We start from the raw sequence: 18815 nt of genomic DNA, 5'->3' as shown, positions 1-18815 counted from the left end.
GGATGAGAGCAGTAAACAAAAGGAAAAAAAATAAAAATCAGGATTTACCAAGTAATGTTAAGGTGACTTTTTAAATTCGGCATTTTAATTTAGATGCTTAAACTGTTATCAGAATATACCGATTATAGTTTAACCACACTTAAATAAAATCCATATCATTTAAGTGTAATCAAGGGAACCAAGGTTATAGCAGTAATCAAAAGAATCCAGGGACAAAGACCAGACATGGAAAACAGACATACACAACAAAGAACATAATGTAACTAAAATCATACATACCAAGTAACAAAAGCAAATGAGGAACTCGGACTCCACTTAAAACTGGGAGCATGGACCAGATGCACTGGTAGGGTAAGCGTCTTCCGCTTTTGTAATAATTAAAAACAACAAAGAGCAAAGAGAATTTTAAATATCCAAAACTGAAAGGAAATGAGCAACCCAAACTACCTCCGCACTAAATAATAATGATGAGTGTATGATCTTGGTGTATATCAGTTGAGTTCTATATAATATGGCGGATCTGCTCAAGTAATACCGGGAATCATATGAAAGACGTAATTTGCATGTATGATGAATGAAACGAACAATCCATAGAAGTCCACAAGTACACTATTAAAACGATAACGTATATCTTATGAGGCTAAAATCATGATTAAAATGGTTATTAATGTACTTACTAATGAATCAAGAAACTAATGTGTTTTCCAGGATTGAAACAATCATCTCATAATCTTTTTGATGATGTCAGTACTGATTTAAATTTACAGTCTTTGTACATTTAAGATGGGTGATAATTCATGAATATCATACCTGCAATGTCCACTTATATATTTTATTACTCAGAAACAATTATACATCTTGTAACCAGTCTTCGTTGGTCTTTCGGTGGTTTTAACATTTAAATAAAAAAAAATATATATCGAACATTAAATTCGCATATGCACATTGCAAGAGTTTTGGTTCGTGATATGATAGTTTTAAGTGAAATATGAATGACTATAGTAATACACAAATTTTGATTGTTTTGATAAAACGAATTCTGTGACATGAGTCACCTTTACAATTGACAGTATCTGTATTGTTAAAGAGTTGGTATTTGAACTACTGACACTCGATTTTGTGAAATTGCAGATGCATAGTTGCCTTAATGGACAAGTTTAGTTAATAGCTGCTGTTTTGTACTAGCTCCATAATACTATTGATATTTTTATTGGAATTTTATTTCTAATTAAGCCGTTAATTCACTTCTGAATAGCGATAGTATAACACAGGGATATGTCCACAACGCCACGATATAGCTGATGAACTAAGGTAACAATGAAGCTGAAAATGAAGCCTCCAATATAGGTTAACTAGGTGTGCTTATCAGTTGCTTATCAGTTGCTTTTGGCTTTTTAACTAGCTTACAGACGCAGCAAGTACTCGTTCGAGGTAGATACAGCTTGTAATTTTTTGTCCTATTTGTTAAGGTGTCTATATTACTATCGATCTCAAGTGTTAGCTAGATTGTCATATTTCGTTAGGTGAGGGGAAGGTTAACACCACTAATACATACTTAATGTACCTAACCCAAGCCAGAAACCTGTAGTCCAGTGGTTTGTGTTCCTATTTTTATTGTTATTCGTTTTACATGTTTCTGTAGATAAGTTCTTTTTTCGTCTTTTATCATTAGTTACACCTCATTTAGTTCGGGGCTTTTACAGCTAGCTTTATGGTATGGGTTTTGCCTATCATTGAAGACCATGTGGTGACCTATAGAACTTTAATTGTTCGTTGCTTGGCATTCGGTGGATGAATATATATATCATTGGCAATCGCATACCACATCTCCTATTGTTTTATGTTCTCTCTGGGACTCACTTTTACTCTTTATAGGTATTGGTGATATATTATCTTTTTTATTGGAATTTATGTAGGCGTATTTCTTAAAATACATTAGATAGTAATAAAGCGAGCACAACCATATCATTCTTACATCTTTGTATTAATGAAATCAATTGTCAATAGTTAATTATTACCATTATCTTCTGTGAATTGCATTTCATTGTTATATTTGTACATAAAAAGCGCAATTCGGTTAGCTCAGTAATGGGATGGGAACAACAGCTTTTATAAAGACATAATTGTAAACTTGCCTATCCCTTAATCAATTTCCATTAAACCTGGACGACCCTGGCAATAATCATACGATTTCCTGTTCAAAATATCTTATGATAAACATGTCAAGGTCCATGTAGAATATTTCAGCACTTGTTGTTGTCTTTGATCCCAATCATTATCAAATATATCAAAAACATTGGTTTAAGTCTAGACAATAAGGGCAAAATGAGTAACAAAAAGGGAATACTGAAGTTCAAATATATAGCTTTAAAAAAACTGATAAGAAGAGAATTAATTAAGGAAATCACACACAAATAATAAGTGTACTTTTTGGCTACTGTAACAATAGTCTAGAATCATTAATGAATACCTAGAATCATTAATAAAAACCAGTTAAATTTAATTTGGTCAGATATCAACATGAATTAAGATAACATTATCAGTATTGTATTGGAATCAGGTACATATTTTTATCATATAGATGTGATAATATTAAATGTAAAAAAGTTTTCAAAATTTGATTAAAAAGATGCAAGTGAAACATATAATTTATGGACCAAGTGATCCGCACATACGGGCGGAGTTGTTACTGTCCGATAAGTCTGCGGGACGACATGTCCGATATTCATACTGACTTGTTTGAGCAGACAAAAAGCACATACAAAATCTGCAACCTTGCTCTATAATAATCTTCATAATATTATTCATAATATTTTATTTTTAGTAGATGACAGACGATAAATGGTTAACACATTATATTATACCTTATAAACATCTACATTATTAACAATCTGTAGCTTTTAACTTAAAATGGTTAATTTGCAAGTAATGTTTCATAAATGTAATGAATAAGCGTAAAATCATTAATGCTTCATAAATGAAGCTAGGTGGTCATTTTACAGCCAGAAAAATCTAGGACATTAATAAATTCATTCATCTCTAAATTTCTCGTTTGTCTACCCCGGGCTTGATTTTTTATAAGCAACTCGGCAGGTGTTTCTAGAAAAGCAGAGGACGTTTACCCTACCGGTGCACCTGGTCCATGCTCAAGTTTTTAGTGGGGTCCGAGTTGCTCATTTGCTTTTGTTACTTTGTATGTATGATTTTATTTACTTTACGTTCTTTGTTTTGTATGTCTGTTTTCCATGTCTGTTCTTTGTCCCAGGATTACATTCTTTTGATTACCGCTATAACCTTGGTTCCATTGATTACTCTTTGATATTCATGTCTCATCCGAATGATACGATTATAATATATAACCATACCATTTAAGCACATAAATGTTATAAATCATATAAGCACGTCCGAACACACACATAAAACGTTGACAAAAGCATCAACAAATCCATCATAATTCATATTAATCAAAGTCTATTCATACCGTTTGAACCTCGTTCTAGTTATATTATCACTTCGTGTTTGATGCGTTTTCTCGTTTAACATTTGTTAAATATAATTCTGACAAACAATTTATTTGTACAAGATATTTGATATTATTATAATTTCCAAAAAAATTGTGATAAGTAAACACATTATGACTAGTCAAGTATGTTTTATGTTAAGGACATTCATAACGATTTAATCTTTCTATATGTTATAGTTAAATGTGTAAATTGATCTTGAAATACAGCTAGGGATAGCAGGAAATGCCAAATCGTTACACATGTAAGTTGATTAGAAAATGGGTTACTTTCATAAAAGTGCATTTCAAATAGATATGCAATCATATCTATGTTGCATATCTACATTTTGATGCATAATGTCACAAACGACGTTGCATTTTTTGCTGGGAAATGATTACCTGAACCATTTTGTAAAGGAAATATAAAAGGGTAAGAATTAGATAAAAACACCCTACTGCAGATTATAATTGTTTTTTTGGGGGGATATTAAAATGTGGGCTCATATTTGCTGTGAAAATCCAAAATAACAGTATATTGGCGAAGTCAACATTTTAGTAGTGGCCTCACCATAGTTGTTGAAATGCAATGAGTAGATCCCAAATACAACATGACAATCGTACATATCATGAAACAAACACACGATTTATTTTATGCTTTCCAAACCATATAAGATACACTAGCTATCATCGTGAGCAGTTTTAGATGTCACTGTATTTAAACTGTTCGCAACATAGGTCATCTTTATTTCCTCTTTCCAGGCTCGAGACCATGTACTTGGTCTTATGCTTTGGTATATATATACATATCTCCTGGTGATGTTAAAAGTATTTATACTTTTATATATATAAAATGGTCTGAAAAATTCCCAACGATTTTAGAACTAAAATTTGCGAAGCAAATCTTTGGTTGTTCCCTACGCTGGACTCGAGATCGTACCGCTGTGTCCAGTTATATGTTTATTATAGTGTATTAACATCTTTATCGGTATCGTTGTGCAATCCTTTAGATTTATATATATATAGGTCATGTATTTACTATTTGTAAAGTTGTTTGTCTCTATAATGTTAAGTAGGCGAGGAGATTTAAAGGTCAAAGTCTTTAACAAGACTTTAGCCTTAAATATTATTGATAAAATGGACAGAACAAAATACAAATATAAACACGAAAGAAATTTAAAACTAACTTTAGATAATCTAAAGTATAAGGTGACGAGGAGCAATGGCTGTATTTATTCTAAGCCAAGGTCATTCAGCTAGTAAAATATATTTAAAATTCACTTAAAGACCACGGGTAAGTAAAGTATTTATAATAATATAAACACTTTCTTTTTAGTTGACTTTCATTTGATCAAAGTTGATAACTTAATGTGTAATAAAAAACGCGATTATTGATAAGAAAAGAAAAGACCAAAATCATATGTAATGGTTTTTTTTTCAAACAATTCATGATGAAAAGCACGTGAACAAACGGTGAGAACGATGCATTGGCATTATGTAACTAAAAGCTCCACAATCTACAAAAGCAGGGTCGGATAAAAAAATTATGATATGGATGGTTTTAGAGGGGTTCCAAAAAACATTGGGTATGAGGCTTTCGTTTACTATTATACAAAATCAACAAACTTGTCAAGCAAAATGATGCTTCCGACCCCTGGAACCCTTTCCGGACCCGCCACCAAAAAATAAATAATAATAAAAAAATAATAAAAAACAAAGAGTACATTGAGCATCTAGTTATGAGTTATGGCCTAACCAGTTATTGGATCTTCATGATAAGTGTAATCAAGGGAACCCAGATTTCTAGCAGAAATCAACAGACCGTTATCCAGGGACAAAGATCAGAAAGGAAAAATAGACACACACAACAAAGAACATAACATAACCAAAATAATACGTACAAAGCAACAAACGTAAATGAGGAACTCGAACCCCACCAAAAACCGGGAACACGGATCAGGTCTACTGGTAAAGTAAGCGTAATCTAGCGTAACTTTTCTAGAGTTGTTAATAATAGGTCATGTCCGGGGTAGACAAAAGAGAATAAAACAGATACATACAACAGAAAACATAAAATAACCAAAGTTTGGAGTTAAAGATAACGATAAATAAATAATTGTGTTAAGTTGTCTACAATATTGTGTATGTAAAGATTGTAAAGTGAAGTGCAATATCTATTTTACATTCTTATCTAGGAGCTAGCTTTGCCGAAATATTCACCTAGTTACTTCCTATCGACAAAAATTATTTCACGTTAGACTAAGCGATATACCCTCAACGAACGGCAAACGACACGAAAAGTTGATGAAAATCAGTATATTGTCACTTTTAACCTTGTATGTACTTTAATATTGATGTTACCATCTAAAGTGTGTTCCAATGTTTTTTTATGTTATAATATGACGAAGTAATTAATTGTTTTTTGAATACTTTGAAGTAAACTGTATTAAACATTTTGTTATATTTCAAACCGTGCAATATTTAAACAACATTCAACATACGGAAACCAGAAAAAGCTTGCACAGCTAATTATCTTAAAACTAATCAGTTTTTTGTTTCTTTAGCAATAACTGCTTTATCGAAGTAAGGGTAACCTACTGAACCTGAGGAGACAAATAATGGTTTTTTATCGTGGTTTGTGTGTGTATTTTCAAGATGGCTTCAACTCAAATAAGCCTAGGGAAGAAACCCTCAAGGTAAGGGACGATCCATTTTATAATTTTAAAACATTATTATGTAAACTGTGAAGACGCGGTTCATTTTTGATGATCATCAAAAAGTAAGAATGTTTATTATTTTACAAGGTTAAGCAGAAAGTAACAACATTGTAATAAATTTACGTAAAATGATTGAGTGTAACAAGCACGGTAAGTGTCACAATACTGAAAACATAAAAGTTATTTACAAAGTTATTACTTCATTATGCTTGACTGCGTTAACATGATTAATAAACAACACCAAAAAAGCTGATTTTCTACTCTATGATGATGATAATGACATATACCGTGAGATAAAACTAAGTAAGAAAAACCTTTCATTTGAATTTCAATAAGTGCATTTTTAAGGCGTTAAATTAAACTTGAATTATGCAAACTAGTTTATTGTGGAGTTCACGTGGTATAAGCATTTAATAACCTAAAGCATCCAGTGTTTACGACATGATATTCATGTACATGTAATATCTTTCAAGATTGACATGTTAAAAGCCTAAAAGTTCGAACGACGATGCAGTAGGACTTGAAAACCAACGAGGAAAGTTTTGACTACACATAGAATAGGAAAAAAGTTCTGTGATTTGTACATAGAGAAGTGAAGAAATGATGAGAATATCTACTTTCTGGAAAGAGTATTTCAAGAGAGAAATAACCGATTTTAAATCATTATCATTATACAGAGCATGTGCTGCGGAGTTTCTTGGCGTTTTTCTTCTCGTCTTTTTTGGAGTTGGTTCTAATATTCTTGACAAAAATCATAATTCAGTTTCCAGTGTCCACATTGCGTTGGAATCTGGATTTTTTATTGCCGTTGCCATCACTGTTTTTGGGAATGTCAGCGGTGGACATGTTAATCCAGCAATATCAATCGGATTCTTCGTAACAGGAAAAATTTCAGCAATACGTTTCTGTCTTTACTCAATATGTCAAACATTAGGGGGGATAGCAGGCGCAGGTATTCTGCATATGATAACAGTTGACGAAATTAGAGGGGGATATGGAATTATATTACCAAATCCACTTGTTAACGATACTCAAGTCGTTGTTTGTGAAATAATTATAACTTTTACTTTACTGTTCGTGAGTTTTGCAGTGACTGATGATGGACGAACCGATATTCACGGCTTTGCTCCCCTGATAATTGGACTCACAGTATCCATCAACGTCTTTAGTGGAGTAAGTTGTTAATGTTCCTTAGTGAGATAAAATCGAGCACTGCAAAGTGATATGAGCTTTATGTTCAAAACATGTATTTTATTTTAAATCCATTATAGGTAATGGTCACTCCATATTCGTCATAGGATAAGAGTATTTCCCTGCGCCCTGAGATTACAACTGTCTATCATGACACGCCGAAAAGGTAGCCAAGTAGAAATAAATGTCATTATGAACGGGGTTTTTATGGTGGTGTGTCAAATTTTGTTGTCAAGATGAATCAGTGAAATATTAAATTTACAATTTACAAATATATTATTTGTATTCAGTTGTTGGGTTAAACAGTTTCTAGTAAGCATTTGCTTCATATTTCAATTAATCTTTAGAAATTGATTGTCTGTTTGTATTGAAGAGTATTATCTACACAGGAGTTATTAATGTTTTTTCCCACTGTAATCTTCAATGTACTCATAAAAGATAACAGTTACCCCTCTTCTTGTATTTAGTCAGTAGCCATAGGAACTTATCTTAGTAGTATTATTATCTGTTTACCTTGTGTTTCGGATATGCTTCAGGTCAAGACAACAGAGGCCATTCATTCCCATCACGCACTCTAGTCTTTTGAATCGATAAATTCAAATATATTTTATTTTGACAGAGAATATTTTCAGTTACAAATAGAATAATAAATGTATATACAAGGTAACTCCTTTATTGATTAATCTATATTGTGTCAGCGTATTTGTTTATCTAAACGTTCTTTCTTTAAATGGTAATTTTTTTTTTTCAAAAACATTAATTTCTGACATTTATGACGTCAGAAGCAAAATAGCTTCAACTTTGTATTGTCAATGATCTTTGCACATTTTCACAGGTTTGTTTTATCCATACCTTGAACAAAAATCGGCTTCCTTTTAGTAATGAAAATCGGTTTGTCAGCTATTTTTTGTCCTTGAAAGAAAAAAATATCTGATTTTATTAATCACATTTATCAAAATTTACAGTATTACGAATTTCAAAGTAGCTAAACTTCAATCCTTGTTATACACATGGCAGAACCTCTCGTTGATGGATTTGGCTGCCTGTTTCAATAGTTTTAGTCTGGAGTACTTCTTGTATACAATTAATTCCTGGACTCCATGGTTTGATTCTGATGCGGCTGATAAGTAGTCGCTCCTTGACACAAGCGAGTGGTATATCAAAATTTGCAATACACATGTTCATGATTGGTATTATTGTATTTCATATAACAAGATGACATTGTTGTTACATTGTCAATAGCGTTTAACTTCATTATTTGCTTTCTCTTAAACATGCATAAATACAGGCCTAGGATACGTTTAATCAGTAAAATATATCTTGAATTTTCTATGAGTTCGTTTTGCAATTTCGTTTTTACTGTCAAAGTGTATTAAGATTTATTACATATTTGTGCATAGGACCGTAATTTTAGTGCATATAGTTTAAAACTAATGAAATAATGTCTGACGGATTTTAGAAACGTCAAATCTTCAAGAATAACCACTCCCTAATCTAATATTATGACATTTAGAATGTGTGTATCTAATGCATATCTTATTTAACATTCTGTCCGACATTAAACGTCATTGAAATACACATGCAACTTAGTTATAATTGAATGAGAAACACGTAGAACAAATCTGCGTCAAACTTAATTGAAACTTATTCATATGTAATTGAAATATTTGCATTTCTAAGCGCATTTAATGATATTGAAAAAATTGCTCGTACATTACAAATAAACTCAACTAAATCACAAGAATATTTTTGCACTGGGTCTGTGGTCTTATGGTAGAGTGTCCCTTTCGACTCTTTCGATAAAACATCACACAAATGATTCATTTCGTGTATCGGAAAAAAATCGATGATTTATGACAATATTCTTTCGTTGCGAAATAATATTTTTTACGATTGATTACAAATACAAATTATCAAGATTTTTATTCTGTGATTTTGTACACATAACCAGCACATGTGACATTTCCAAAATTAACAGGTTAACCGAGTGCAGAACATTAAACATTAAGAATTGACAAATTAAAACTTTGATATTTCACATATTTATATAACTAAGAGAGGGTCCATGCAAAATCCAGGCAATAGATTGCACATGGCAAATGTTGTTTTCAAAATATTTTCACACATTTCATATCACAAATCCATCTTTTCACTACGTTGAATGTTGTTTGTTTTCATTTATTTCAAAGAGAAATAAATTACATATAAGGCATTGAAATTCATTGAAGAAAGGGAGATAACTCTTTAATTTGAATAAAATTTGGTTGCTTTTTGAAAGAACTTTGAAATAATTTTCGGACCCATCCATTGTCGATTAAAAACAAACTTTTTACTATTTGACATACATACGATGTATGCACTTTACATGGGAACAAAACATTCAGTGGAATAAAATTTACCTTGAGCCACCCATATTATAGGACTTGCCCGATTTTTACATGGACAACTTCTTAAAAAGCAATTATTTTTTTTAGTGGAACATATCTGGGGGGTGTATGAATCCTGTAAGAAACTATGCACCTGCCCTTGTAATTGGTAACCTTGACAAAATGTGGGTGAGTTATCATATTTTCAAATATATTGATGGAACGAGATGAAGACAAACCACGGAACGCATAGAAAACAACAAAATGTATTTCATATTGAAAGTAAATAACAATTAAGATGATAATTAAAAACATTAAAACATAATTCTGTCGATTCTGATGACTCCAATTCATTAAAGCTAGATAGAAAAGTCTTATTAATCTGGATATCAAACATATGATTCGTGTTTATTAAAATGCAATCGATCATAATGTTATGATGTTATAATGTCGCAAATGTGTGTTAACAGTTATTTTTTCCTGTTCTTTGTTTCAGTTATATTGGGTGGGTGATCTCGTAGGAGCAGTTTTGGGAGCTCTTCTTTATGACCGTTTATTTTCAACAAGGGTGTGCTTGACGTGGCTTTCGGAAGGATGTTCAGTAAATATAGATGAAAATAATTCAAAAGACAAAAGTATCGAAAACGAAACAGTTTATGTAATTGAAGCTGATAAGAATCACACTGTAACTAACGACGATGAGACAGTTCATGTACAAGAAAATGGTTGTACCGTTAATAAAACTAGGCTATAGTTATGAAATAATTTTTATACTTCATGTTTTATCATGCATATAACATATATCACAGAACGTTCACAACAAAAATGACATATAAAACTGCTGTTTATGTGTCATTGTAAAAGCATGCATGTTTTGGATATCAATGTATACATACAGGAGAATATAGTCTTAATTATGTGGAATTTTTGTTGTCTAAAATGTTGTGTAAATATATATCATCATGGTTTATGGCTATCTTCATTCATATTTAGGACACTTAACAAAAACCTACACGATTATCAATTATCTGTGAGCATACAGAATTGGTGCATTACAGTTTACTAATATTTCAAATATTTAAATGTTTTATTTTTTAGTATTCTTTTATTTCAAATTTAATTTACATTGTTTTTACAAGTTTTTACTCCATTTATACCTATTGTAATCTATAAAATACTGATTAAAGTACATTGTCGATTTAGTATAATGTGAGTTTGCTTCATTTCAAATTAATGCTGCTTCATTATAAAAGACATCAGTACCGTGATTATTTTAAGCACATCATTAAACCTGTATCTAGCAATTTTGCTTGTACACAAACTAAATATTAAATGATTTATAATTCAAACAAATAAAATGAAAGTAAGAACATTCAATACTCGAATGGGATAAACTTCTCAGGAGTATAAGACAATGAGAAATGGGGTATTAGGGTATGGGAAAAGTCTATAAACAAAAGGAAATGGGGCATAAATATGCAAAAATGTATAATGATCATGTTATCCGATAATCAATTCTTGTCTTGTCAGTCTACGGCGATGGTTTGGAAAAGAGCTATTTTACAGTACATTTTGTGGTATAGTTTTATTTCTAGTTTATAGACATATGGACAATTGTTCTTGCTGTACATGTTTACCTGTTACGATTAAAAGCAACACTATTTATTAATTTGTTTATTGGCTTGATGCATTCAAGAAAATGAATCATTTTACTGAATCTTTCTTATGACAAAATCGTCATTTATTGTTAAACTTTAAATGAAAAATTAATCAAATCCTGAAAAAATACATACTTATATTTTTATGTGTAATGTTTTCTTTGTCCAAATAATGTCTCGGTGATATTTGTGAAAGGCAATGCTATTAACAATTATCGGAATGATGCACTATTTTGATATATTTACTTACATACATACATATGGCCACTTTTCTTCTATAATTGATTCCATTAGATTCCATACATTTGTTCACTGACATTTTTGGTTTGAACAGTATCTTTCGTTTGAATATAAAGAACCATTCAAATTGACCAGAACGCACCTAGCACACTCAACTTGATATATCGGGGACAACGTGTCATTCACCCCCCAATCTCTTAACCCTGAGATAATGCCTAAATGCCCCAAGTGTACATCTAAAATAATGCTTTTGAGTATATATTTTATTTTTTCAATTTTTTGTCAAGCATTTCAAAGATTTAAAAGTCTCCAATACACTTCGCTCTAAGTAAATATTGTAACTGATATTCTTGAACGACATCCGGGTATTTGTTGGAATTTAATGCCTGTCCAATACTATCTTTTTGTCAAAGTTCTTTATAGGTATTGGTATTGGGCCAGATGCGTAGGTCTTAAATGAAATTTTAAAGAAATATACTCACACGAAAGAATGGATCGAAAGAATCAGAAAAAAATACCAAAAAAACAAAAACAAAAACAAAAACAAAACAAAACAAAAATAACGAAGAACTGAAACATAGCGTTTTAAATGTCATCAAATACAGGAGAAACATTAAAATGATATGAAGAATGATATGCATTTATTAAAAATGTTTATACAAAACGCAAACTCAAAAACAAATTGTGATAAAAAAGAAGTGACAAATGTTCAAATTGAATTAAAATCTTTATCGTAGAAATTCATATGTAGTCAATTTATTGTATAATATATAAGGATATTGTCGACATTTGAGAAAAAAGACAATATCAAAAGCGCGAATGTAAAATCATATTTCTTACAAAAGAAAGGACCAATGTTGCATTCTAATATACCGTTCTTTGAGACGACAAACGGGGCACGTTTTCGGTTGCCGTATGAGTAGCACTCGTTAAAATTTTGTGTTTCGTGTCTACGTCTTGTACCTCCAACGAATTATTTAATTATGCAAGCAATTATGGGTATAAGCTATCAATACATTTTCATTCATACCGGTAGAGTGAAGAAAAAAATAATATTCATATTGGGTAAATCCTTATAAACGGAATTCAGTGACCTTATATAAATATGTTGAAGGCCTAAGAGTAAATATTAAAAAAAATATCAAAAGTTGTGCATGTGCACGTCACCTTCGCAATGATTCAGTGTGTAGAACCTCGTGTGAAGACTGCAACCTTACAAGATGCACTTATTCTGTCAAATGGTGTGGGGTTCACCGAAGAAAAGAGCCTAATATGGTGGAAGTCTATGTATAATTTAATTCACAAAAATATCGAAAAAGCACCATAACTGTCCTATGAGAATCGCAATAAGACACAGATACTCCATGCTGTTATTGTTCTACCACGGGCGGGCTGGCCATATCAATATCTTAACTAAGACGACATAAATGACCAGCCCATTGGTCAGTGATACCGTCGTAATGGCTCGCGGTAAAATGGTGCGACATGATTTGCCACGCATTGTTAAAACAATAAATTTGAGTTTTCGTGATTTTGTTTTTCAAAAGACCTTTAAATAAAACTTTAAATATTTCAGTTCAAATGATGCCACTGCAGTAAATCTTGCATATTTTGGATTTTATATCTTTAAATAATAATAGTGAATTTACTAATTACTGAAGACTTGAGTCCAACCATTCTACAAAAACAATGTCTAATGACATTTGATGTGAAAAATCTACCCTGTTCCTTAGATTACTCCTCCAAAACAAAAAAAGGTGATTTTATCGAGAAAATAAAATTTTGTACCTTTAAGTTGTATAACCCGTAAAATCAAATGAAAACTGGATTGAATGCAGTTAAAATAATAAATTTTGATGTAAAAGTATAGTTTTACGGTACAAAACGTCTAGGTTAACCAAACTTTTAAAAAATGGGTGAATTTCAGGTCTTCAAATGAGCTCATATCTCTGATTTATATAATTAACTTAAATCGATGATTATTTTTTTTTACATTTTGTTATATATTTTAATCAATCCGAATGTCGTTTTCAAATAAAAAGAATATTCAATATTCAATATTTTAAAACTCTTAAACATTTAAGCTCTTCTTTTAAATTAAATCATATATATTCTTCATTTCAATGAATATATCAGACCTAATTTCCCAATTCTTCCCATTCAAAATCCCAATCTCCCCAAACACCATCCCCATATCCATTCCCCACCCCCATACACCATCCTTATATCTATTCCCGATCCCCCATTCCTCATTGCCCATCCTCGATATACCATAGAATGGAAAACTTTCCCCATACAAGTACCGTAAATAATTGATACTGAATTAAGATATCTTACGCTTTGACGTGTTACTGAGTTTTTGATGTCTTCGGTGTAATTTGTTCTTACCATTATCAATCACTATTTTGATAAGTGAACACGCAAGTTGCTCTTTCATATAGTTCACATTTCGTCGATTTGTTTGGGTTAGATTTGGTAGTAATAATTATTCTTTCTGTGGAATATAAGAATTTTGAATTGACCTTGAGATAAACTTGTGTATATTCATTTCTTCATTAAAAAGTCGTTTTAGTAAACACGACCTTATTGTGAACTTAAAATGTTGGTAGTTCAATACTCTTTAGGATGTTATTTATACAGTAAACAGTTTATATAACATCAATCGTCTGCATTGAATTTCGGGCGATTTATTTTTGTCGTATATGTATGAGGATAATGGTCTGCCATTGATATTATTATCAAATGACTTACAGACGAATCTCAAATGGTGTGTTCAGCTTATCTACTAGAGTAGCAATTTTCCTGCGAGACTATTCACATACTACTTAATAGTTTTTGTTTTCCAAGATAATGTACAGACGCTTTGTATTCCACCTAACATACGCGTTAATAATAAAATACAAACAAACAAACAAACAAACAAACAAACAAAAATTTGTAAATAAGATTTATTATCAATAAGATCTCAATTTTAATTGTAAAGTATCCTAATGAAACGGTCATTTAGCGAAATTTATGAAAATAGACTTTATTTTTTAATAAAGAATCAAGTTATAAAAATATAAAATTGTATGCAATTTGCATTCATATACAAGTATCCTCCTTTAAGGTTGACAAAAATTTTAATTTAGGTCTCATTTCTATCCCTATTCATTTTGAATAATGCTCCATACGTATATTCACAATTATACATTTTACGTTATTCATTTTTATGAGTTTTAATTGATTTAAAAATCTAGCGACGGAATCATACACTACTACATGTAGTTAGATAAACATTCGCAATATTAACGGTCTGTAGGATCCTTGAAAATATATCGCCACACGAATAGTCTAACTGTATGTACACCATTCGGAAAACAGAACAAAAATCCCGATCATGAGTTTATGAGAAACTCGGCGGGTGTTTCTAGAAAAGCAATGGACGCTTACTCCACCATTGGACGTGGCACTTGCCACCATTTTGTGTGGAGTCTAGCAGTCATTTTCACAAAAAAATCTAACTGAAAACTCAGATGTCATTTTTGGCGTAACAATACTCTGATCTTTAATGACGTCATAACTTTCAACTAATTTTACACTTGCGATTCTTTGTGGAAAAATACTGCGGATTACTCCTTTACTGTTGTTTCTTTGTACGTGTTAATTTTTGGTGTTTCATGTGGATATTGGTAATTCCAGCTATTAAGAACCCAATCGAAAATAAACTAGAGCGACAATCCTTCTGAAAATGCAGTTTTGCTAGCAAAACAATTGATGCAATCAATTAACCCAGGCAACATCCAATACCATAAAACCGTTACATTTGAAATTTTTCAATAGTTTACGAACCTATCTGATCCTTTTATATCTTTCACTTACGTCAAAGAGTAATCGAAGATGCTAGCGTAAATAAAAAAAATGTAATTCAGGAACAATGCTCAGATAGAAAACAGACAATCACATCAAATAACATTAAATAACCTAAATAATACGAAAAAAGCAACACAAGTAGATGACCAACTTAAACCTCATTAAATACTCGAAACATGAACCAGATGCACCGGTAAGGTAAGAGTCCTATCTATGTTTTTTTCTAGAAACATCCACCGAGCCGCTCATAAATAGTCAAGTCCGAAGAAAACGGCAGGGAAAAAACTATGACACGTTGAACAAATCGGTTCTCATGGTGCAGATGGATTCCCCGTAACGATCCAAGAGTTCCTGACGACCATTAAACTTTTGTAGCGATGACTTCAATCTTATAGCAGAATAACCCTATTGTTAATAGTTGAGTGTAATACAACAATTCTGCGTAGTATCAGTCAATTCTTGCATCACGTTAGAGTTGTGATAAGAAAACTCTCTCCGCAAGTGCTGAAGAGATGATAATACGGAATGAAGAGTCATCAATATTTTCAATTACGAAAAGTTACTGCGCGATCTCCAACTTGATGGACTAAATAAAAAAAAAGTTTATTATGTCTGTTCTTATTCGTCCTCAAATTATGTTTTATGTATGCTAGACGTACAACGTGTAAAAAAAATCAGTGTGACCGTTGCATTGATGCGTAAAGTGAGACTTGGAATCTGATATATACCTCACGATAAATGGAGCAATCCAAGTTGAAAGCTGATTAGATATACGTCACAACGAAGCACAACGAAGTACCCAATCGAATATCGGGGATGTTGACCATATACATCCCATTAAAAAAATCAACAATCAACAGGCTAACTAACAATACAGAATATTGAGTACAAAGCGGCAATCAATAGATACATATGTAATTTGTTAATGATTAATTGTAAAAGTAAAAGATGTGGTATTATTGTTCATGGGTCATCCACCTAATTCCAATCAATGCACAAATTAACTTCTACAGGTCACAAAACGGTCTTCAGTTATGGGCAAATTTCTTACCATAAAGTCAAGTTACCCAATCGTTTTAATGAGTAATCAATGGAACCAAAGTCCCAGCGGTAATCAAAAGAATGTAATTTAGGGACGAAGACCAGACATGGAAAACAGACATTCACAACAAATAACATAAAGTAACTAAAATCATACATACAAAGTTACACAAGCAAATGAGCAACTCGTACTCCACTAAAAACTGGAAGCATGGACCAGGGGCACTGGTAGGGTAAGCGTCATCTGCTTTTCTAGAAACACCCGCCAAATTGCTCATAAAAAGTAAATTCCGGGGTAGACGAAAGAGCAAAGGAAAACTATGACAAGTTGAACAAATCAGTTTTCATGGTGCAGATGGATACACCGTAACGATCCACGAGTTAATGATGACCATAAAACTTTTGTAGTGATGACTTCAATCTTGTAGCAAATAGTAAAAAGAATATGCATACAAATTCATGCATATCAAAAACCCACCAAATTCAGTTTCATTTCTTGTTCAGAAAAAGTTACTGGTCACATAACCAGTCTTAGTTTTTCATTTGGTTGTTGCGTTTTGAAATGAAAGTTATATATATATTGTGAATGAAATTGACATTTTGCAAGATTTATCGTTCATGATTTGTTTTGATTTGATTGATTTTAGTGGGAGATAAATGTATGCTTTTCTAAAATGTGTAGTTCTGAATGCAGAAATAATTATCGTTATGTGAATGCATAGCATATGCAGAATGAAAAATTATAACCTGTGTGGTGTGTTTTTCTACGCCATGAATCACTTCACCATTGGTAGTGTCGGAAGTTTATGTGAAATGGTACTTAATATCATTTACTTTAAATTCAATAAAGCATAATTTGTTGGTTGATCAATACAGTGGTATATTACTACACTGATACCCTACATGTTAAATGGTTGCGAAAATGCTTTAATCGTAGAACATACACTATCGGATCTACCAAGGTATTCAAAACAATGAAAATATTTGTAAATTCTAAGATTTTTTAAGACACGATATCTACGGTTAAAGCTGATAGTATGTTTGTAATTATACTTGGGAGTACACAGAGAGATGTAACTAGAATTACAATGATCAATGTAATCAACGATTTCTTAAATCGTCTTATTTGCCCCGGAGCTCTATACCAACCATCTTCATGTGTTCTTGGATGAGAAATTGGGTTTGTTGCAGTAATATTAATGGTGTTTACATTTAGTCTATCAGAAGTTGCCCCTTTTTTATCACTGTCTAAATTATATGAAGATATAGCAATGCATTCAGTGGGGGTTTGAGTTTGATTTGAGTCTTTGGTAGAGCTGGGTAATGGTAAAACTGTTTTTTGTTTCTCTTATTCAGGCGAGCAAAAATAGTTGTATAGATAACCAAAGTGATACAAATTGTTATCAGTCTTTTGTGCGCAATCCGAATTTGTTACAACCAATAATTTTCTCCAAATAAATCATTGAAAGAGCTACATGAGGATTCGAAATCAGCCAACAAAATGTAGACAAGTGAAACGTATGCTGCTGTCAGTATCATTGATGAGGTATAAATACATATGTACGTTGATGACCACTTTTTGTTGACTGCAAATGAATATGTTGCCATGATTTGTTCAATACAAATGAAAAGTATCTGTAATAGAGAGCATGACATTGCAACATTCGTGAACAAAGAAACCAAAAAAACAAATGTATCTGACCCGTTCACATTGGAGTTGCAGAAATGTTGTTAGCACTATTAGGGTACTAGCAATAACATTGCTGATACTCAGACAGAGCAAAAGACTCTGAAATTTGCTCTTCCGTACCTTTTTTCATCGTATTAGCACACACAAAGATATCATATTTAAGGAGGTAGACCTAGGGTAAGGGACATAAGTCTTAAAAATCATTGGGACGTTTGTATTCAGCATTTTACATCAATCTTATGTAAGCATCTAATTAACTTGGATTAATTTTATTCTGCTTCAAACGGAAGCTTGACAGGCCTTGTTTAAATTGAATATGATACAAACATATCACTGACTTAATGAGTTATGTCCCTTACCCTAGGTCTACCTCCTTAAAATAAATGTTGAAACGGACATTGGTAATACAAGAATAGCTGCTGATGTTGTGTTTGAGTCTCCCGTACAGTTAAACATAGTTGACGATGTCTTCAACTCTAGAAAAGAGAATAAACTGAAGTCATGGAATCATCTTTAAAGTATAAAAGTAACAGCTTTGCAATTATTGCTTTATTTTTACGT

The 18815-nt window shown here is 31.8% G+C and overlaps 1 protein-coding gene across 1 annotated transcript; it reads left to right on the top strand.

Moving 5' to 3' along the window:
• The first annotated feature begins 4696 nt into the window (after positions 1–4696).
• LOC148612064 (aquaporin AQPAe.a-like) lies at positions 4697–11451 on the top strand. The gene is made up of 5 exons (XM_088593175.1): positions 4697–4793; positions 6064–6195; positions 6690–7389; positions 9882–9962; positions 10270–11451. Exons 3-5 carry the CDS (start codon positions 6817–6819, stop codon positions 10525–10527), a joined length of 912 nt encoding a protein of 303 aa, XP_088449301.1. The 5' UTR covers positions 4697–4793; positions 6064–6195; positions 6690–6816; the 3' UTR covers positions 10528–11451.
• Positions 11452–18815: the final 7364 nt, after the last annotated feature.

The sequence above is a fragment of the Perna viridis genome, chromosome 7 (assembly GCF_037379345.1).
Source record: "Perna viridis isolate PV_CMFRI_1.1 ecotype Kerala chromosome 7, ASM3737934v1, whole genome shotgun sequence".
Classification (NCBI taxonomy): domain Eukaryota; kingdom Metazoa; phylum Mollusca; class Bivalvia; order Mytilida; family Mytilidae; genus Perna; species Perna viridis.
Note: the sequence above shows the minus strand (reverse complement) of the source record. Positions and strands in the feature narration are given on the sequence as shown.